General features: G+C 41.7%; 2 protein-coding genes across 2 annotated transcripts in view; one reads left to right on the top strand and one right to left on the bottom strand.

Annotated features, from left to right (window-relative positions):
• Positions 1-702, top strand: part of KMO (kynurenine 3-monooxygenase) — a 46,918-nt gene extending 46,216 nt beyond the window's left edge. Inside the window, 2 exon segments of the mRNA XM_032862936.1 lie at positions 365-496; positions 499-702. Coding sequence (XP_032718827.1) covers positions 365-496; positions 499-561 — 195 coding nt within the window. The 3' untranslated portion in view covers positions 562-702.
• Positions 703-2,872: 2,170 nt separating this feature from the next.
• OPN3 (opsin 3) overlaps positions 2,873-22,090 on the bottom strand; it is a 42,532-nt gene continuing 23,314 nt past the window's right edge. Inside the window, exons 2-4 of the mRNA XM_032862937.1 lie at positions 13,534-13,853; positions 6,818-7,069; positions 2,873-3,313 (exon numbers count right to left, since the gene is read on the bottom strand). Coding sequence (XP_032718828.1) covers positions 3,050-3,313; positions 6,818-7,069; positions 13,534-13,853 — 836 coding nt within the window. The 3' untranslated portion in view covers positions 2,873-3,049. The remainder of the gene's footprint in view (positions 3,314-6,817; positions 7,070-13,533; positions 13,854-22,090) is intronic.

Below are 22,090 nucleotides of genomic sequence, written 5' to 3'. Positions count from 1 at the left end.
GGGAGGCTAACAGACTCTTCTAAGATCGCATTTATAACTCTTTCTCTAAATTGTGCGTGTGTGCGTGTGTGTGTGTGTGTGTGTTTGTGGCTCTACGAAGGCAGACTGCTAAGAATTCATTACACAGAACACATGGATTCGGCTATCTCTGGGAAGGGAGAGAGGACAGAGACAGAGAAGGGAAGCTCCAAATTCCGACCTTACCAACCATCCTAGGCCTTGACCTCGTGGTCATGCAATTAAATTGCCATTTTAGGTTAAAGAACAAAGAAGACGTTGTATACTCCTTGGTTGTTCAAGAATGAAGTCTTTTGAGATCTTTATCTCTGGACAAATAAAATGAGACTTCTTGCTGTTTTTACAGGTGATAAACAAAGGACTCTTTTTCTTTGGAACATTGATAGCCATGGGTAGTACCTACCTATTTCTGTGCTCCATGTCCCTGAGACCCCTGCACTACTTCAGAAGACCATGGGAGTGGCTCACTTACTTCCAGAAAACAGGACATGTTTCCTTGCAAACTCCATGGAGTCACTAGAAAAAAATTCCCAATGTCATTAGCCGGTGACTTAAATATGCTGACGTAGCAAATGGACTTCCTCGTAACTGAAACTAAGGATCAAAGCCATGTTTCCATCATCATATTTAATTCACTAGGGAAAGATATATGTCCGCTTACAATTAAAATCAGTATAAAATTTCTCTGTGTGTTCATTGTGATTATTGGGGGTGGGACCACCCCTAAACTACCAGTTTAAGTTGCAAAACACAGCTTTCCCATAATGCTACACATAGGTGTGGTCATTCTAAATATGAAAGTGCAGTGACCAAGATCTCTTTCACTTCTCAAAAAGTAAAGCACCAGGGACCTCTAGGAAGATGCTGATCACCTCTTCCCTTTCAAGGACATCGTTAAAGTCACGATAGGACTGACTCGTAACACCCAAGACTAAAAACCACGATTTGCCTAACATGTAAATTACACTTTGGGTCACCCGGATGGAACTAATCCAACGTAGAGCTCAGCTTCACTTACCAAAACTGGAAGTAAAAATGAGGAATTTGGGGCACTCTAGAACGTTACAAAATGAACTGATTTTACTTCACCGTCTTCGAAGGCCATCATTACCTTTTGAAGATTAAAACAAAGAGGGGGTTATTGATGCCATACTAAGTGAAGAACAAGAAGTTTTATTTATAAATTAAACAGATATATAGACGACAGAGTGAAAGGAAACAAGGGAGACAGTTTTCATAGAAATTATTCCACTTGAGATTCTCAAGAAGCAGTTCACTAACCAGTGATAAACTTGATTTTGAAAAGTTCTTTTAGGGAAAATATTCTCTTTGGTTCTTCCTTCTTCAGTAGACCGGCTGAAACACTCAGAAGTCTTTCAGACATGATTGTGAAGATGCCACATCAGCAGGACAGTCAACTAAGAAATAAAAATTAGGCAACAAAATAAAATGGTTCAGTTTCTTTTTTATATAGTCGAAGAAATCCTTGAGTTCTAATGAGCTGTGTTTATTCCAAACAAGGACTCATGGGAAAATGGCAACTTCACGAACACTCACCATTGATTGATTACCCAGGAGACTGGTTAAAGAGCAAAAAAGACTAATACATTTTATGAATACAGTTTTACACTTACTTTCATCCCCTTCAAATGTAGATTTGTTTCTTTCTTTCCTTTTTTTTTTTTTTTTTTTTGCTTGGAACTCCTTTTCCAAACCCAAAACACTCGGCAAAATTGTGGCAAATTGTCGAGGGGATAATGTTGCCAAGTCATGTTTGAAATGAAACAGATCTGGCACCGACACATCCTTCCCGTGGACATCCTCTGCTAATGTATGAGTCCTCAGCCTCCATGGTTATTTTGAAATTCACGACCTTTCCTTTGCTGGGTTGCTTTTCAATATTCCTTCTGGAGTGCGCTTCGCAGGACAGTCATCTTAAAGCTCGTCTTTATCATACGGCACATACAGTAAGTCTTTCGTTTCAGAGGAAGCCAGGGTGCTGATTTTCTTTTGATTTCCCTGGAATAGGCTCTCTGATAAATCTGATCGTTCAAAGATAAGACAGTGACGAGGATCCAATACCACAGAAAAGTTGCAATTTCCAACATGTATGATACAAAGTTATTTTTACAGTTATTTCCAAGCTGTGAATACAGCTAAGTATTTTTGAGAAAAATGTATTGTGTGCTTTGGAAAATAGTGTCATTTAAAAAAATATATTTGAAATTAAAATTTCCAACATGTTAGAAGTTAATGGTGCCAGATGCCCATCTTGTGCCATGAATGGTTTCTCGTTACGGAAAGCACCCATTGAAGTAAAGCAACTGTTTTGCTCAGTTGCTTCCAGAGGCTAGAAAGCATACGGGCAATTCAGATTTCCTGCTGACTCACAGAGGTTCTGTTGATGTTGTGGGAGTCCAAGGCAGGATGCCCCAAAATATGCCACAATTTTGAATTTAACTTACTTAATAAACAGCAGATGCAAAAAGGACAGTCTGATCTTCCTTTGTCCTCCTGAAAGCAGGAAATCTCTCGTGTGAAAGGAACCTCCCTAAACCAGGGGGTAGAGAGACATCTGTATCATCAGAGACAGAGAACTGAGGGCTGAAAAAATCTGTATGAACAAACCCTGTTACTTTTACTAAATTACTACCAAGCACAGATCCTGCTTAGAATTCTTTACTGACTGAAGCTCCCAAACATGAGTCTTCCTGTCCTGTCAATTCCTTACAGATTTATGTCTCTTTGTCTAAAATGTGAAAAAGCTACATGCCCTGCTCATTTCTTTGGGTCTCAATTTTATTATTGGGCCTCCATGCACACAGAATTAAATTTTTGGGTTTTTCTCCTGTTCATCTGTTTCATGTCAATTTATTTCCTACACCAGGTAGAAGAAAATTTTAGGGCAGAGGAAAGTTTTTTCCTCCCCCAAAATATTACATAGGGTGGGGATTCCGAAATAGTCCTCATAATGGAAGTCCAGAAGTGGTTTCCAGTATAAGGCCTCATCTTTCATTACCATTATTCCTTCCTATAAAGGACGAACTTGGATTACATCAACCTTTGACACACTGGTCTTGTCACTGTCATCAACTGCCAGTGATTCATCACTGGTGATGATAAAAATGATGGAAGAAGAATTAAAAGTCACTTTTTTCTTTGGCCTGTCCCCATCTTTTTGTGACATCACAATGGGTCTGATCTGCATTTCACTCCCATTGGCTGGTAGGTCCTTAGCAGGCCTCTGGCATCTCAGAAGTCGGAAACAGAGCAGTTGCAAAAGGGATCTTCGGAACTGGGCAGAGAGAAAATAAAGTTGAATATAAAGTAAAAATTTGGCCTTTAATCTGGGTTACCCCTAACCCTAACCCTAAATTCAAATTAGTTGAATTTAATTTCGGTTGTTCTTTTTTATTTGTTAGCTGGGTGGGTGTGGGTTAGGTGGCAATGCTCATATGTACCTAAATAACCCTGGAGTTTTAGGGTTTTTTATTATTATGTAATTCTCATCAACAAAATCATAAAGGACTATTACAATACCTTATAATCTCCATGGATTCAAATTGCATGCACCATCTTTGAGGACAACTAAATCTGTTTAAGAAATTTGAAATTGGAGGGGAAGACGAACCATGAGAGACTGTGGACTCTGAAAAACAATCTGAGGGTCTTGGAGGGGCAGGGGGTGGGAGGTTGGGTGAGCCTGGTGGTGGGGATTAAGGAGGGCATGTATTGCATGGAGCACTGGGTGTGGTGCATAAACAATGAATTCTGGAACACTGAAAAGAAATTTTAAAAATAAATAAAAACTTAAAAAAATATATAAAAAAAGAAATTTCAAATTAATTCATTCCACAAATATTCAGTGAGCAACTACAAGGTAAGAGCCACTGGGCTACAATTTGAGAATACTGCGGGCAGCAAAGGCTGACAAGGCCCTTCCCACAGAGTTTACAGTCAGCTGTCCTCACTAATTTCCTTTGATCAGGTAAGGAATTTTTTTCTATCAAGATTACAAACTATCTGGAGAAAAAAATACTACAGCAGAGAGTGCTAGTGCTCACCAATAACCATGATCCTCCCCTTGTCCTGGGTACAACACTGAACCCCATTTCTCAACTCCCTTTCAGGGGCTCCTCCCTGCTCTTCCCCTCCTACAAGACCTTAGAGGTCGAGCCTGCAGATTATAACATCACAACATGGAGGAACTTTGATTCCTACAGAACTGTATGGGACAGATCCCCTGCCCTCCAGCAAACAGAGTGGACTCTGGATCAGGATTTAATGAGCAAAACCTTAGGGCCCCTGAGTGACTCAGTCAGTTGAGCTCCTGACTCTTAGTTTTGGCTCAGGCTATGATTTCAGGGTCTTAAGATCAAGCCCCGTAGGGGGCTCTGCACTCAGCAGGGAGTCTGCTTGAGATTCTCTCCCTCTGCCCCTCTCCCCACTTGTGCTCCCACATGTGTTCTCTTTCTCGCTCTAAAATAAAGAAATAAAGTTTTTAAAAAAATGAAAAATAGTTTTCTTATTAATTCACTGAAATGGTAGAGTTATTTGTTGCAATAGTCTATCATGACCAATAAAACATATGAATAAAAAGTTACTTAATTTAACTTTTATCCCCTTTGTTCAGAGCAAAATTAAAGTTTAATACATGAGCTTTCCCAGATCAGAAAATATCAGTGGAAAATAGAAGAGCTAGCTACATTGATTTCTGTATTCTTTAAACCTCATGTGTATACAAGTTAGTATTTAGTCTATACTCACCTTTAAAAATATTTGCTTGAGACTATCTATTCATCAAACTAGTGTTTGCTCTACCAGGTTAAGTGCTAAAGATACATTATTATCAGTGTTAAAGTATGTCAAAATGTGTTTTCCTACATAAATGGTAAGCTCCTTGAGGATAAGGACCATTGTTTTATTGTTAGTTTTCTGTGTCTTTCAGACTTTCCATTTTAAGTGTGCTCCTGAGAACCAGAAACACGGGGACCACATGCAACGTTACAAAGCAGAATCTTGGCCACCCAGGCTTACCAAATCTGAGTATGTACTTTTTTTTTTTTAATGGTCTCTCCTGGTGTGGTGTATGTACACTAAAATGTTAAAAGAACTGACATAGGGGCCACTGGCCCAGAGAAAGAACACAAAAAATAATATCGGGTAATGTATTTTAAATGTAATTATTTGCCTGTTGAAGTGGTAGTTCTTAAAATATGAAGCCCTTACACTTCTTCAGAAAATTAAGCTTATAAACTATCTTGTTAGAAAAATGTACATGTGCATATTCTTAAAAAGTTTTATGACTAATTTCAGGGGTTCTCATGGCTCTCCGGAAGCCAATTCAAATAATTCTCAGATTTTAGGGACTCTGAGTTAAAATTCTCTGGATTCAAGTAAATAGATAAACGAAGGCATCATGAAAGAGAAAGAAGGACCATCAATGAGTAGAGACTGAAACCATATGAAAGTACGAATAGGGAGATTTAGCAGTGAACATTATAAGGTTAATAGAAAAAATGTCCTCTCATTCCAAACTTTTGAGTGTTAGCAGCCAGAGTAGCTATTATTGCCTGTTATTAGTGTGATCTGCTACTTTAAGTTCCAGTGGAGAGGTTCCTGGGTGACGCAGTCTATGGAGCATCTGACTCTTGGTTTTGGCTCAGGTCAGGATCTCAGGGTTGTGAGGTTGAGCCTTGAGTTGGGCAGAGTCAGCTTGAGATGCCCCCTCCCTCTGCCTCTGCCTCTGCCTCTCTGTCTCTCCCTTTCCCTCAGGTCCTCCCCCTCGTGTTCTCTCTCTAAAATAAATAAATATTTAAAAAATAAAAATAAAAAATGTCAATGCAGGAATTGGCCATTATTTATAACGTGGCAATGCTCTGGTCTTTAAGCTTTGTGACTTAGAGGCTTAGCCTCATGCTTTGTCACAATCATAGTGGGGCCCTCATAGTCCTGGCTGACAGTCGTCAAGTCAAAACCTGTCTACCACACACACAGATAATAAGCTTCCTGTTTGGGGCGACTGGGTGGATCAGTGGGTTAAAGCCTCTGCCTTCGGCTCAGGTCTTGATCTCGGGGTCCTGGGATGGAGCCCCGCATCGGGCTCTCTGCTCAGCGGGGAGCCGGCTTCTTCCTCTCTCTCTGCCTGCCTCTCTGCCTACTTGTGATCTCTCTCTGTCAAATAAATAAATAAAATCTTTAAAAAACAATAAGCTTCCCGTTCGATCTAGAGGAGTTTCTGGAAACAAATTAGTTTGAGCTACCCACTGGTCGTGGCATGTGCATAATGATACCTGAAACCCTGAGTGGTGAGCTATGAGCATGGACTTTGATATTCTAGCAAACCAGACTGGAATCCAGGCACCAACAATTCCTGGAGCAGGTCGGTCATTTAACTTTTTTGAACTTGTGTTATAATTCATAAATAAAGTAAAAAATAATACTAGTGCCTGTCTCATGGTGTTTTGAAAGATAATGGGTATAATCTCCATAGTAGAGTAAGAATTTTAAGTAAATTATTAACTTTGTGACCATTATTATTATGAGACATAAAATGATTCCTGATGAATTAAATACTAATTTTAATGGAATTTTACTTAACAAGATTTTTGGTAGATCTTAGAATTGTTACTATTTTCTTTGGGGAATATCTTGCATTTATTCCTGAACACTTTTTCCTATAAAATTCTTGACTTAGGTTTTTATCACTGAAGGTGTCTGAATAATCTCTCTAAAAGTATTACATTTTCCAACAACCACATCTACATGGTGAAAACAACGCGTCTATTACCACACTTACCTTTCTGATCATGATGATATAAATAATTGGATTATATACAGTGCTTGACTTAGCAAAGAGATAGGAGACAAGAGATACTGTTGGAGTGACCAGGTGTCCATAACCATTCACCACCATGAAACAGATCACCATATAAGGCATCCAAAAGATAAGGAAGATAAATATCATTAAAAAGCACATTTTGGCCACTTTCTTTTCATATCTTAAAATCTTAATCACTTGAATTGTCTGAAGATCTTCAACACAACGAAGCTGCAGAAAGGAGAAAGAAAGAGGTGGAAGTCAAAGAATCCTTTTCTCATGTTGCTTTGATAATAGATATACTGACAAAATTCCAGGGCCCACCCTCGTGGAAAGACAACTCAACAGGACTTTTGGGGTCAACTTCTGATCCAAGAGCCTCCAGCTGGGTCCAGCCCTTAATCTCTCCATGTCTCAGTCCATGCATCTTTAATACAGTACTTTGAGCCACATAGCCTCTTTGATCCTTTAATGGTTTTTAATGTTTTCCAATTTATTTAAAGAAGAAAAAAGCGGGGGCGCCTGGGTGGCTCAGACGTTGAGTGTGGGACTCTTAGTTTTGGCTCAGGTCATGATTTCACAATCTGGCCTGCTGTGCTCCATGCCCAGTGTGTAGTCTGCTTGGGATTCTCGCTCTCCCTCTGCCCCTCCCCTCCCCCCACGACAACCACGCATGTTTTCTCTCTAAAATAAATAAATAAAATCTTAAAAAAAAAAAAAAGAAAATGAATAATTTTGCTTAGATCCTCCAGTCACTGAAAGACAGCCTGACAGAGTCCTGACAAATTGGAAACTCTCCATGATCCTGGAAACTCTAATCCAGACCATAACCCTCAACTTCTCAAACCAGGCAGCAAACATGTGACTTTGGTTCTGCATGGTTAAGCTGGTCTTGGTTAAAGCTAAATTCCCAAATGAATTGTTGCTGCAAACTATGGTGGCTTCCACTCCCAGCTAACTACTGCAAAGTGGGATTGGATGGGGACCTCGCTTGTGGTTGGTTTCATCCGGGCTCAGGTACAGAGAACACTTGTAGCCACATTCCTGTAAACTCTGCATATCTGTTTTTAATTCATCCCTATTAAAGCACTGAAGAATAATGGTCTAGAGTCTGAAAGTTGTTTGGGTTTCTCAGATAAAAGTTCTTTCGAGGTTCCTCTATTGTTATTACAGATTTGTTAGTAAGGGGAGGGAGATAATATCCCTCTACACCAAAAGTATGTTCTTAAATAAAATGGTTTTTCTGACTATCCTAAAAAGTTAAGTTTGCTACAAAAATACAAGTGCCTTATGTATTTAAAATAAGGTATCTTGCATACTGTTTATACTTAGTGCACAATTTTAAACTGGGAAATTTATTGCATTTCAACAAAATCTAAGCATTCCTTTTTATTTCCAGCATTATCATAAAAATTAAGGAAAAAAATTTCCAAATAAATCAGAACATGTGCTTATAGTGTTTAAAAGTATATTTGAATTGATAGAGCTAAATTATTGATATAATCTAAAATTATATTGAAGAAACTATGTTCTTAGTAAAATCACCTATTCACACTGACAGAGAGTAGGAAGAAAATATGGATAATTAAAATGATTGTGTTTTTATAGAGTAGAGGAAGGTGTAGGAGTGGGCATGGTTGTAAAGTTGGATACTATTATCTATTCTATCTATCTATCTATTCTATTTTAAAAGAAACTATTTTATTTAATATGATAGGATATTACTCTATTTTCAGAACAACATTTTTTGAGTGGGTGGGAAATTTTCCCTAGAGGTTTTTTTTTTCTTTTTTAAAAGATTTTATTTATTTGACAGAGATCACAAGTAGGCAGAGAGGCAGGCAGAGAGAGAGGAGGAAGCAGGCTCCCTGCTGAGCAGAGAGCCCGAAGCGGGGCTCGATCCCAGGACCCTGGGATCACGACCTGAGCTGAAGACAGAGGCTTTTAACCCACTGAGCCACCCAGGTGCCCCTCCCCAGAGTTTCTTAAGAAGGTTGTAGAGTTCTAATAAAAGGTCTCGATTTGGAATTAGGTCTGGATCCATATCCCAGATTCACCACTTTTGCTCCTGGCAATCAATTACTTCCTCTAAGAGTCAAGATTAAAGGAGATTCAAATGAATAACCTGTTGGACAACAGAAGTTGGGTCCCAGTTCCACACACATGACTTTGTGGGATTATGTCCAAGATTAAATATTTATTTACACTGGAATTATATTTGAAACTAACACATTTATATGCATTTGTACTTTTATGATACTATGGAATATTTGGAATCATGATTTTTGGCTCCTCAGTTGCAATTAATGAGTATATATATATTCGATATACTCAATATATAGTATATTTAATATACGATATATTGCATTATATTGATAATGTACAATATACTCAATATACTCAATATAACCACCGCTCAATCATCTGTCTCCAATTCCCCACCATCCAGAGTCCCCACAGACTCATCTCTACCCTTTCTGGGCAACTCAATTCCCATCCTTTCAACATGTATCAAAGCAGAGCACTCATTTATCATCTTGAAATTACATGCATGCTGGAGAAGTTAACTTAAGGAAATACTGGGCTGGGAAAGCCCAGTTTCTCTTTGGTACAAGGATATAGTTCTGATTATTCTGGATTATTTGTGTTTGTTTATCTGCAGTTTCCATGATTATTTTTCATTTATCTCTTTTGGCCTCTCTGTTTTATCATTCTCCATTCCTTCACTCTGTCCTTTCAAAATTTTCCAAATAAAGAGCCCCCAAAATGTCCTACCCCAATATTCAATCATTTGAGGATATTTTCTAAAACGGCTACAGATGGAGCAAAAGCATATGCACAGCTGAACTTGTCCTGAAGGTTGAACCACTTAAGACACATTCCCCAGATTTCCCAATAAAAGAGTCCTCTGTCTACATTAAATTGGGCTTATTGATGCAGACACCTGTGGATTTCCAAACACTTCACCGTGAGTCCTTTTCTCACATAAGAAACTCTGTCTCCATCAATGCTCTGAGTCACCCCTCTGGATAAACCACCAGGTTCTGAGCGGAGAATACTGTGGTCTGGAGTCAAGTCTCTTCACACTTGCACCACTTCCCCTTCCAATGCATTGTTTGTCACTCATTCCAAAAATGGGCTCTGATCAACTATTTTATGAAAGTCCTGTTCCAGCTATAGGTGAAAAAATGAATAAGACTGGGTCTCTGCTTTTAAGGAATTCACTGTATTCTGAGGGTGACAGGCACACAGACTGCTTCCATAGATGATGCATGTCGTGAGAGAGGCGACCAGAGAGGGCTATGAGAGCACACAGGATGGGTAATGGATTCAGACATAGGTAAGGGCAGGAAGATACTGAGCTAAGCCGCCTGTGGTTCAGCCAAGTAAGGAGGAAGGACAGAGTGTTCCAGGAACAGGATGAATGCTAATGTAAAGTAGTAATAGAACACATGTCAAGTTCTGGGAACAAGAAATACTGCACTTGACTGGAACCCGAGTTGGCTAGAGGGTCGGCATGTCAAGAATTAAAGCTGGACACACAGACAAGAGATGGTAATGCAGGACCCTGGTAGTCACACTCAGAGGCTTTATTTTTCATCATGAAGGCAGAGGAATCTCTGAAGGATTTTAAGCTGGCCAGTGATATGAGAAAACTTGCATTTAAGAATAATTACTCTGGTGGAAGTATGGAGAAAATAGATGAGAAGAAAGCAAGAATAAAGGAAGAAAAAACTAAGCCCCCTTTGAACTGAGTCTGTGACCACAGGAGAAGGGGGAAAAGGATATAAGGAAAAATAGGAGGTTGAATACATGAAAACTGATAATTGATTGTGGGATTGTAGGATAATTGGGGAGATTTGGATGAGGAATAGTCAAATATTATGCTCTCATTTCTGGCTGAGGAATAATGACCATTCACTGAGAAAGGGAATGAAAGAGCAGCCGATCTGGGGGAAAGATGGCCCATTTGTCTTCACGCACATGGAATCTGTTAAGTCTGAATGTTCTGAAGGGGCACCTGGAAGGCCAAGTCAGTTAAGGGTCTGCCTCTGGCTCAGGTCATGATCCCAGGGTCCTGGGATCGAGCCTTGAATCAGGGTCCCTGCTTAGTGGGGAGTCTGTTTCTCCCTCTGGGCCTCACCCCACCCTCACCCTGATCTCTCATGTTTTCTCTCACTCTCAAATAAATAAATAAAATCTTAAAATTAAAAAAAAAAAGAATCTGGTAAGTCTGGGGACCATCCTAGTGGAGGTCTGCAATAGGCAGCTGACTGGGACCTGACAGAAGTCAGAAGAACACGCTGGGTCAGAAATAGAGATTCCAAAGTCACCAAGCTATTGTTAGAAGGGGAAATCCTAAGAGCATATGAGGTGCCCAAGGCCAGTGTGTAGTAAGAGAAAAGAACTACACGCACAAGGCTGGGAATCCCATGGGAAGCAGCCCTTGGCAGAGACCTAAGAAAATGGGCCAGAGAATCAGCAGCAAAGACAGGAGAGAATGGCTAGAAACAGTGGAGGAGAAAACCACCAGTGAGTGGAAGTTGTCAATAATGCCACAAGTGTCAAATACCACGGATGTCAGAAAAGAAAAAAGAGATAGGAATGTGTTCCCTGGATCTAACATTTGGGAGATCATCAGTTACCTTAATGTGGACTGTTTCTCTGACAGTGTGCTCAAGGAAGGAAGCGCCAATTTGCTATGGGTTGGAGAATTAAGCGCTAGGTAAGTTTATTAAACTATAAACTCTTTGAGGCAGGGGTGATATCTTATACATGTTATATCCTCAGAGCTTAGGCAACGGCTTAGTCAGCTTGGGCCTCCATAACAATATAACATAGACTGAGTGGCTTAGACAACAGAAATGTATTTCTCACAAATCTGAAGGCTGGGAAGTCTGAGGTCAAGATGCCCACAAGTAGGTTTCAGTATGAGACCTCTTTTCTTGGCTTGGAGATGGCTGCCTTCTCTCTGTGTACTTATATGGTGGAGAGATGGAAGGAGGGATGAAGGGAGGGATGAAGAGATGGATGGAGGGAGGAAAGGAAGGAGGAAAAGACACAGAGAGAGAAAGAGAGAGCCACTGGTCTTCCCTCTTCTTACTAGAGCACTAATCCCATCATGAGGGCCCCACTCTCATGACATCATATGACCCTAATTACCTCCTAAAGACCCCATCCCCAATACCGTTGATTAAGGGTCAAGCTTCCATATATAAATTTTGGAGAGAAAAAAAAAAACATTCAGCCCATAATAGTAATTGGTGCACTCTAGATGTTCGACCAATATTGGCCAAATGCATGCTTACTGAGTGGTGACAGAACACCAAAAGCCACTAACGCTTCTTTGAGTAGAGACTGGTGCGGAAGGCGATGAAGTGAGAGCCAGAGGGAGTTGAGAGCAGACTTTGCTTTTGTATAATAGTAGCATAGTTATTGCTAAGGAGAAGGAGCCAGAAGTAAGGAAGAGATTGGAGATGTTAAGTGGTAGAGAAAACTATTACTTGCAAGAGGTCCCTGGGGCAGAAAATGGGGTTGGGGGAAAACCAGAAGCTAAGGTCAGCTTGGTCCCCAGAGATCTATGCCATGACCCCAGAACTGAAGAGGGGGACCTAAGAATGAGGCTGAACAGGGAGATTTGTATAAAGGCGGACAAGGAGTTGAGACATTTCTTGATAATGGCTTTCTTTTGCCCAATAAATAAGCATGATTATTTGATAAGAATGACTGGGGGGTAGGGCAAGAGCTGAATTAAAAGGAGAACTGAGGATTTATAGAAGTGACCGTGTGAGAGAGCGGACCCTCCAGGGACCCAGACATTGCCAGACACTGCTGAGAGGACATCTGGGTATGGGCATTGGGAATCTGGGCGCATATTTTCCTCCAGCCACTCTTTGTAGTTTGACTACAGCCATGGGGAAAACCTATCTTTGGATTGATATGGGGATTTTTTTCTCTTTTTATACAAGATAGATGTGTATGAGAAAAGTTCAAATGTGGAAGTCGGCAGTGGGTTATGATTTAAAGTGATGCATGTAGCCAAGTTTTTTTTTTTTTTAAAGGTGAAAGTTAGAGGGGTTTAGCAGGGTGCATAGGAGACCACTGAGCAGGAGTTCTGAAGAAGGAAGACGCAGACAGGAAGACACAGTGATTGAGCAAGGAAAATGTATGGGGCTAAAGTAGGAGACCGCCTCCCACTGTCACTTCAGACGTCTTGCTAGCACTCAACAGGAAACCCATTTGTGGCCAGTCTTGTGCTTTATGATTCAGAAGTGATTTCTGGACAAAATATCTATACTATGGTCTAGTAGATTTACATGATCTTTGAATGAATAAAATCATGGGAAGTGTGGAATTTCCTTGGTTAGAGTTCTTTAATTCTAACAGCGTCGGAGAATGCAGGTGTTCTTGGTGGTTACTGATTTTATCCGTCCAGAACCCCTTTCCTTCCTCCTTGTGGTTTAGAGAGTGGCGTAGAGAAAGTAGATGTTATTCCTCATTTGCCTTTTAGAGAGTGACTCAGTGCCCAGTTCTATTGAACAGAGTAGAATTCTATACTCTCCCAGGAAGTCCCCTAGAACGGCGCCAGCTGCGGACAACCACTGATCACGTAGGGAGAGTTTGAGTCTCTTCTGCCCAGAACTGCCCACCCTGGAACTAGATTAGGGGAGGGGCACCTGCTGTTTTCAACTTACCATTCGAACGGAATACAGAATATGGCCATAGCAATGGGTTGTGACTCCCAGGGGCACCACCAGACAGCCAAGAAATAAGAAAAGCACAAAGGAGGAGTCGTTGGCGTCCTTGGATTTCCAGTCCACAGAGCAGCCCAGTCCATGCACGTCCAGGATGTACCTGTTCCAGCCCAGCAGAGGCGCCCCCGACCACGCCAGTGAGTACAGCCAGATGTAGGTAATGGCCCTCCAGGCCCAGGAAAAATTGATCACTCTGGCATGGACCACGCGAATGTAACGTTCATAGGCCAGCACAGTCAGGGTGGTGATGGAAACGATGCCTGCAGAAGAAGAGAAAGGGGGACACTGTGACATGGCGCGGCGGCGGCCGGACGAAGCCGAGGGTCCGCTGTCCGCTGGAGGCACCTCCCAGAGTGTCTGGAACAAACAAGGTGCTCTGAAAGCCACATCTGAGAGGACTAATGCCTCACAGACCCCAGGACATTTGACTGGAAACGCATTCACCCAGGAAAGAAAACCAATGGCAGGTGGGCTGCGCAGGACAAGAATCAAAGCTCTGCCCCAGCCATACAGCTCCTGCGTTAAACTTCCTGCGCAAGAGAGACTCTGAAGAGAGGGTCACTCAGTGAGTCTCATTTGATTTGACCTTTTCTCAGTTGCGTCTGACCCAGGACTGAGGATGAAATTGAAGTGGGTTTCACAAGGGTGAACGGACAAAGTTCCGGTAACAGTACGCAGGGGGCTGGGTTAACCTTCCTGCTGGCGGCCATGAGCCTACGAGCTGTTCTCATCCAGGACGGCTGACGAGGGAGTGCAGCCTCCTGTGCCCCCGGGTCCGCACGCCTCCACTGGCAGCAAATACACGTCAACAACATTCTCATTTATTTCCTGCCTCTTCCCAGAGAGTGGTTCATTCCATCAACAAGCTTCTATTGGGCACCTGCTGTGTGCCAGTCCCTTTTCCAACTCTGGAGGTTTCAGGATGACAGAAATGCAGAAATCTAGGTGCTCGGAGGAACCCCCGAGGAAACAACAGTAAGACTGCGGGAGGTGTAAATGTATCGTGGGTGTCACGGAACAGGGGGCTTTTGTGAACCAGGAAGGAGAAGCCTATTCTAGGAGAAACTAAGACTTATGTACCAGAGCAGGGAGACGATTTAAGGGTCTAAAAATGATGGCAGGATTCAGCGGTGTCAGGACTCCGAGGATATAAAGCAGAGAGGAGGTTAAAAAGGAGCAGATGAGTCTATTGGAAAAAGGCTTTTGATTTCTTGCTAAGGGTTTTTGTTTCTTTCTCGTTCTTTAAAACAAACAAACAAACAAACAAACAAACCACTTTTCCTCTATAAAATAGTGAATTATAAACCTGTTACTCTGTCGTGTTTTTTAAGCGTGAAGGACAACAGTTAAGTTCTCTTCCTCTTCCTCCTCCTTTTTCTTCTGAAAGGACCCTCATTCCTGCAGTGGTACGGAACTCCCGTCCCAGGCCATGGTATGGAGACCAGCTTGAAGGCTACTGCAATGGTCCAAGCAGGTATGACGGGGCCTGAATTGGAGTACCTTTAAAGGTATGAAGAGCAAAGTCTGGATTCCAAGGACATGTGGTGATTATTACCGACAGAACCCACCAGCTTATTGAATGTGAAGAGGAAGAGAGAGAGAGGAGTCGAGAATCACTTGGAGATTTCTAACCTGTGTGGTGAGTTCAGAGTGGTTACATTAAGAGAGATTGAAACTACCAGGTGTTACAAGCAGATATGGGGGAGAAAATGAAATTGTGATCTCCCTACTACACACTGCCGTATTTATAGAATGAGCAGTTCAAGGGAGGCTGTAGAAAAAGTGGTCCTAACAGAGACTGAAAATAAGACCTGTGTCAGGTAAGCGGGTGGGAGAGTGGGGGCGGGGCTTCAGGGAGCCTGGAGGGATCCCAGCTCCCACTCAATAGCTCTGTGATTTCCGCAATTCATAAAATCTCCGTAGACTTGAGGTTTGTTTTTGTTTTTACAAAATTGAAAAATCCCTTTGTATTATAAAATTTTCACTGTAGGAGTGTGAAATGAAGAGGTCCTGCACTCAGAAAGCCACTCCCAGAACACAGTTCATACCGATTTATACCAGGATAGGTTTGTTATTTGGGAGGGAGGGAGGGCAGCATGACTCCCCGTGTCTGATGCCTGTGGTATTTGATAAGTGTTCATTGAACACGTGAATGTTTAATCACTACATAAGGGACTGGAAGAAGACAGGGTTTTGGAATATGATAGAGGGAAATACTTTAGGAAGTAGTGCTCTACTGACAAATAATGGACTTACGTTCAGATTATATTAAGTAATTGTGGAGACAAGGAAAATATCGAGTTGGATATTCTGCCTTCAGAACTAAAAATCAACTTTCACCTCATTAAGTTTTTACCTGAAAGGCGTTACTGTCTTTTCTTTAACTGAGTACATTCCCAGAAGGAAACCGAAAACCTAAAGGTAGTTACATAGTAAGACTCTAATGAGACTAGATCCTGTTGGCTTTATTTAGTTTACAAAATTGCTTATCAAATATAATGCCTTTGATTATATAGTGGCCTGTAATGTTAAAACATAGTTTTGGGCTTTCAACTTTTAGTTAATTTTAATTAATTTGCCTAGTTAAATTATCTTAAACACGATTTATTTCTTCTCAGGCAAGAAAACTCGCTGCAAATATGTTGTAGATTAGCAAATCTCAGTATGCCCTATAGATGAATAAATGAGTCCTTACTATTAAAGCAATAAGCTGGGATAATTTTAGCTGTCATTCATTCATTCATTCATTCATTCACTATTTACTGCCTATCTACATGTCCAGCACTGTGCCAGCAAATAGATACAAAGAAGAGATTGACGCAGCCCCCTCCTAGAACGGACAGTCCATTGGGTGAAGAGTGATAATACAATCACGTCCAACAAGTAAATCAGTGGCCTGCTATCAAGGAGAGAGCCGGTGGAGAAGACGTGAGGGAGGAGGCTGCGGGCCTAGAGGATTGGTGGTAGGACTGTGGTAGGGTTATCTAGGTGTCAGGAGAAGCCTCGCTGTGCTCAGGGCTCAAGTATGAAAAACCCCAGCTCAGGGATCAGTCACGGTGCAGGAGTGAGGTGAGTTTTCCCTCCTATTACTTAGGTCAAAGAGGGAAGAGGTTTGTTCAGTGTGATCTAGTTTTGGACCGTGTCCGTATCCTGGCAAGCACCGTGAGTGTCCAGGGCCTGACTCAGCTGCTGACATCAGTACTATAAGCAGTTGGCACAGCTCCAGAATTGCCAGGCCTTCCCTGACTGCTTGGGCTTATTAGTCAGACCGACTTAAGCTTCTAGGGTGACCCACTGGAACAGACCTAAACTACATCCTTTCCTTACATCCCCCCCCCTTTTTTTTCTCTAAACAACACTTACTTACTCATGACTTTTGGTCCTGCCTGAGTGCTGTATTCTGGGGAAAGAGAATGATCAGACCGTGTTACAGCTACTTCATACATAACCTGCAACGGAGGTAGAGCCTGATTCTCTAATCCCTGAACACCATGGACAGGGAAAGGGACGGCGACTGCCCCCAAAGGCGTGCCCATCATATGTGAGGCCCCAAATAATCAAGCTTGCTTACAGTAACCCTCTTTGTGGAGAGGGAGTTCTGTGGCTCTGAGGGTTAAGGAACCAGTAGGAGGTAGAGAGAGTTTTGAGAACCCAGGAATGGCTGAGTCCACAACCCATAATTTTGCCTTTATCCACCTGTTCCCCCAGGCTCTCCTGGGGGTAGCATGATGTCTCTGCTGTCCCTGCAAAGCTGTACACTGACTACACATGTACTAAGTGTGTCTCCCTGAGCCCAGTAGGGTCTTCTAGGAGAAACCAGAGACGTGTGGGGCCTACTTTTGAAGAGACTACAATACTGTACATTCCTATAGACCCAAGACCAACTCTACGCAACATTCAAGGGCAGGTAGGATGAAGCAAAATCATATGGTATGTTGACTATGCAACAGCACACTCCAAAATTGAAAATTTTCATTTCATTGTGTGCGCACACCGCAATGAACAATCATTTAAACTTACATTTCCATCCCACTTTTCCCCTAAAAATTTTATTCTACTGGAATATATTGGTATGGCTGAAAGATTTTGAATTATTACCTTATTATTGTCTTCAACCAAAATGTATTTAGAAATTGAAATTTTTAAATTTCTTGGGTAGCAAGTGTCTAAATGTTTAAAAAATTATCTTACATATTAAGTTATCTGTTTTTATTTGTATGCAATTGATCAAAATATTTTGTTAAATATTAAAAATAAAAAACTTAATTAGAAATACACCTCTTAAGGTGATCAGTATAGCTTTCCCTCACCACAGAGATTATACCCTATCCACAGTTACTATTACCAAGGCTAGAACAATTAAGGATAAATTCTCTTCCTGTTTTTCTTGCTTATAAAGTTAAAGATTTCTTGATCACACATGTATCCAGATGCAATGGACGGAATTTTGTTATATTCAGTTTGTATTGATTATAAGAACATTCCTTTTATAGTCAGTGATTTGAGCTCTCCTGAATTTACATGCCAAAAATTTCAGAATGGTTATTATGAAAAATTGTATTTACTCATCCACCAACTAACAACTCACCTTCGTTAAAGGCAAATACCTGGAAACCACCAAAGTGGTCATCCACTTCCCCGGGCTCCTCGTCAGTGTTTCAACTTACCCGTTTGTTTGCCATCCTGGAACCTCCTCCCAGCCCTCCCTGGTGACTTCCATGGATTTGGGATTTGGGATGGGTGAGGAGTGTATCTTTCTGTGAGCAGTAAGGGACAGGTGATGGAGAAAGGGAAGGTTTGGATCCAGGGAGCTGGTTTCTGGGAGAGAATACAAGCTGAGAATTTAGAAGTTGATTCTCCTAAAACTGTCCTCGCATAACCATCAGGAAGAGCTGTATCTCAAGCAGTATGCATACACCCATTTGAAGACAGAAGTCTATAAAAACTAATCTTGGGTGAGCCTGGGTGGCTCAGTGAGTTAAAGCCTCTGCCTTTGGCTCAGGTCATGATCCCAGGGTCCTGGGATTGAGCTCCACTTCAGGGTGGGGGGGGGTCTCTGCTCAGCGGGGAGCCTGCTTCACCCCCCCCTGCCTGCCTCTCTGCCTGCTTGTGATCTCTGTCAAATGGATAAATAAAATCTTAAAAAAAAACAACAACTAATCTCGGCGTATTATGGAGACTCTGCTTAATCTTGCTGTATCACTTACTTACGTTGGGATACACATGGCAAGCCCCAAAGTGCCAGCCACACTCAAAGCCAGCTGCTTGGACACCACTGTTCCCTCTACCTGAAATGCTGACAGAGATCTCAGAGCCTGCAGAAGACAGACGTGTAAAGAAGGAATTACAGGAATGTGATACATGCTGACCCAGAGCTGTGTCTGGGAGCTGGAGGATACAATCGAGGAAGCACTGACCTCTGCCTAAGGAAACATTGAGGAAGGTCTTAAAGCAATATTTGAATTGATGAATGCAAACGAGTTTATCAGGTTGGCAAGGGTGAGGATATTTCAAGGCCAAGGCTGTAGCATACAAAATGCATGGAAACAAGAAGAGGTATCCAAGGGTTAACTCTGTATACCAGATTGAGTCAGTAAAGTTCTCTGTGATATGATTTGGGGATTATGCATTCTCTTACATTTATCAACAATCCAATATCATGCACAAAAAATAGACCAGGCACTGTGCTAAGAAATGGGCAAAGATAAACTATAAAAGAAAGATACAATAATAGGGTGATAAATTCTATAATAGAGGAATGTCTACGAGGCCAGTCTTGGATTCAGCTTCAGTTTCTGTACATAAACACAGATCGCTCTGGGAGAATTAATTAATATCTATGAACCTCAATTTGCTCACAGTAAAATAGAAAGAATAGTACCAAAATGCCATCTCATCGTGAGGGTGTGTATATGTGTTACATATGAATATGAATGTAGTCGGTTAGATGATAATATATAAGGTATCATCATCATCGTTATTATTATTGTTGAATAGTTCAATATCTAGGGGTAAAACTGCTGTAAGTGGTAGAAATCTGGCAGAAGGCATAGGAACAGGCAGAGGAGCTCTGGGGCTTAAATTGTTCATAATTTATACAGTAAGGATTTACTTTACTTACTTGCTGCCTAATTTATACAGTAAGTATTATTAATATAATTACTTAAGAACAGTCATCTCCCCCCTTGGCCACTAGATGTCCACAGTGAATAACTTATTTATAGCTCAGTGGTAAGACTCTGGGTAAGCAAGTTTACACTAGAGCAAATGAAGAGCGATTGCCTGGACCAGGCTCCAGACCTGTCAATACTCATCTGTTAGATTAAAAAATTAATATGGCGTGGTTCACATCTTCAAGGAGCTCACACTCCAGAGTATTTGGTGAAACTCCAAATCTGATAATAGGAGGAAACGATCCAGTTTTTCTCTGGGAAGCAGGCACTATCTGAGTGAGTCTCGTAGGTTAAATACATTTTAACAGAGCAAATAGGAGGGGTGAGAAGGAAAAGCACTGTCAATCCCATTCCAGCTCATGAAAACACATGGAGACCTGACAGACCTTATAGCATTCGGGTTCCTGCAAATAATTCAATATGGTGGAAGCAGAGGGTTCTAGAAGGAGAGAAGTTTTAATTACTTTCATCTACATATAGTTTTGGAAACCAGACTATTTGATGTTGCTTCATAAAAATGTTTCTTTATTAATTAGAGACGTCTATTTGTATTTGAACATTAAATAAGGAAAACAACATGCTTAGTATGCCTGAGAAAACTTATTCTCCTAGGAAGTAACCACTTCTTTGGAATCTTGTTTCCATTGCTTATTAGTAGAGTAATCTTTCCTGCTCCCTTTTACTTGATTAACAAGGATAATTTCCACCACATAACACATGGAGAGTATCTCCGTGTGTCAGGCACTGCTCTGAGCAGTTTGCCTGTGTTCTCTTACTTAATCCTCACAACTCTGTAAGACACGTGGAAGTTACTACCATCCCCATTTTGTAGGGGGAACGGAGATAAACATGGTTTACTACCTTGCTCAGGTCTCAAACTAATAAAAAACAAGAGCCAACATTCAAATCAAACAGTCTGCTTCCAAAGTCGACACGATGCTAAACTCATTGTCTAAATCTTCTTGGGAAATTATCAAAAAGTTTCTACCAGTGAAGTAGACACTAGAGAAAACATATATAATCCATGTGTTGCCTACTACTATTGAAAAGGTCTTTTTTTTTTTTTTTTAAGATTTTCTTCATTTGAGACATATACAGAGAGAGTGAGCAAGAGCAGGGCGAGAGGCAGAGGGAGAAGCAGACTCCCTATTGTGATGGGAGCCTAACGTGGGGCTCGATCCCAGGACCCAGAGATAATGACCTGAGCCAAAGGCAGACGCTTAACCATCTGAGCCACCCAGGTGCCCCAGGTCTTGTTTTAAAAATTTTTCTTAAGTAGGCTCCCTGCCCAGTGTGGAGCCCAAATCAGGGCTTGAACTCGAGACCCTGTGATCAAGACCTGAGCTGAGATCGAGGGTCAGGCGATTAACCGACAGTGCCACCACCCAGGTGCCCCTTGAAAAGGTGATTTTTGAAACTCAATTTCTTTTAAGCTGAAGAATTTGAAAGGAAATTAGAGATGACCATGCTCATCTGAATCGTTTCTCCAGCACCGGAAAGCCCAGTGACCATTTGATCAATAACAGCGGTGCTTGGAAAGACCCAAAAGGTGCACGGTCCTTTAGTGCACGTATTTTAGGCATTTGCCTGCCATCTGTTACGGCAGAAACTTAGTTCCAGTTAATAATTCCTTCTTCCATATCTGTTTCCCTGCCCCTTTTCAAATTGCATTTTTCCACTGTTTGTTCCCCAAAGTTGCTGCTCCTCAGGATTAGTGCACAGACTCAGTTCCACAGAAATCCAGCACAGTGTGAAACTTAGAGCTCTGTGGGTCAAAAATTTATGATTTCAGATAAGAAACCTACACAGAGATTTGGTTTTGACCGCCACTTGGACACCTACCCACGAGATGCTCACTGTGTGTTACGGACTAGGAATGCCCTGAACGAAAGGGCCAGCGAGCCCCAGAAGACAGGGTGTCCCGGGCAGCCTTTAGCCTGTGGGCTATGGGCTGGCTCCCCGCCATGCGCAGTGACCACGCTGTCATCGCAGTTCTGGCTTCTGCCGCCCTTCACTGGTGTTTCAAGGGACTTCACCCCCCTGCCCTCAAAATACTAGTGATTTTTCACGGGGAGGTGGAGCGAAGTGTTGTTGATTCCGTTGGTAAAATACAGGGGAATTTTTCTACTGTCGTGCGTCCCCTCCTCCTAGGCTCCCTTGAGCGTCTGCGTCGTCGCTTGGAAATCATCCTGGACTCATTTCCCCAATGTTATCTCTGATTCTTCCAACATCAGTGCCTCTGTCCTGCCTTCTTGGGCTTCAAACTTGGCTTTGTCTTCCTACAGCTCCATTTGCACAGACAGCCCAGTTTCAGACTGTTTGCC

This window comes from Lontra canadensis, unplaced genomic scaffold (genome assembly GCF_010015895.1).
Source record: "Lontra canadensis isolate GAN:19392208 unplaced genomic scaffold, GSC_riverotter_1.0 scaffold24, whole genome shotgun sequence".
In the NCBI taxonomy this organism is placed as follows: domain Eukaryota; kingdom Metazoa; phylum Chordata; class Mammalia; order Carnivora; family Mustelidae; genus Lontra; species Lontra canadensis.
Note: the sequence above shows the minus strand (reverse complement) of the source record. Positions and strands in the feature narration are given on the sequence as shown.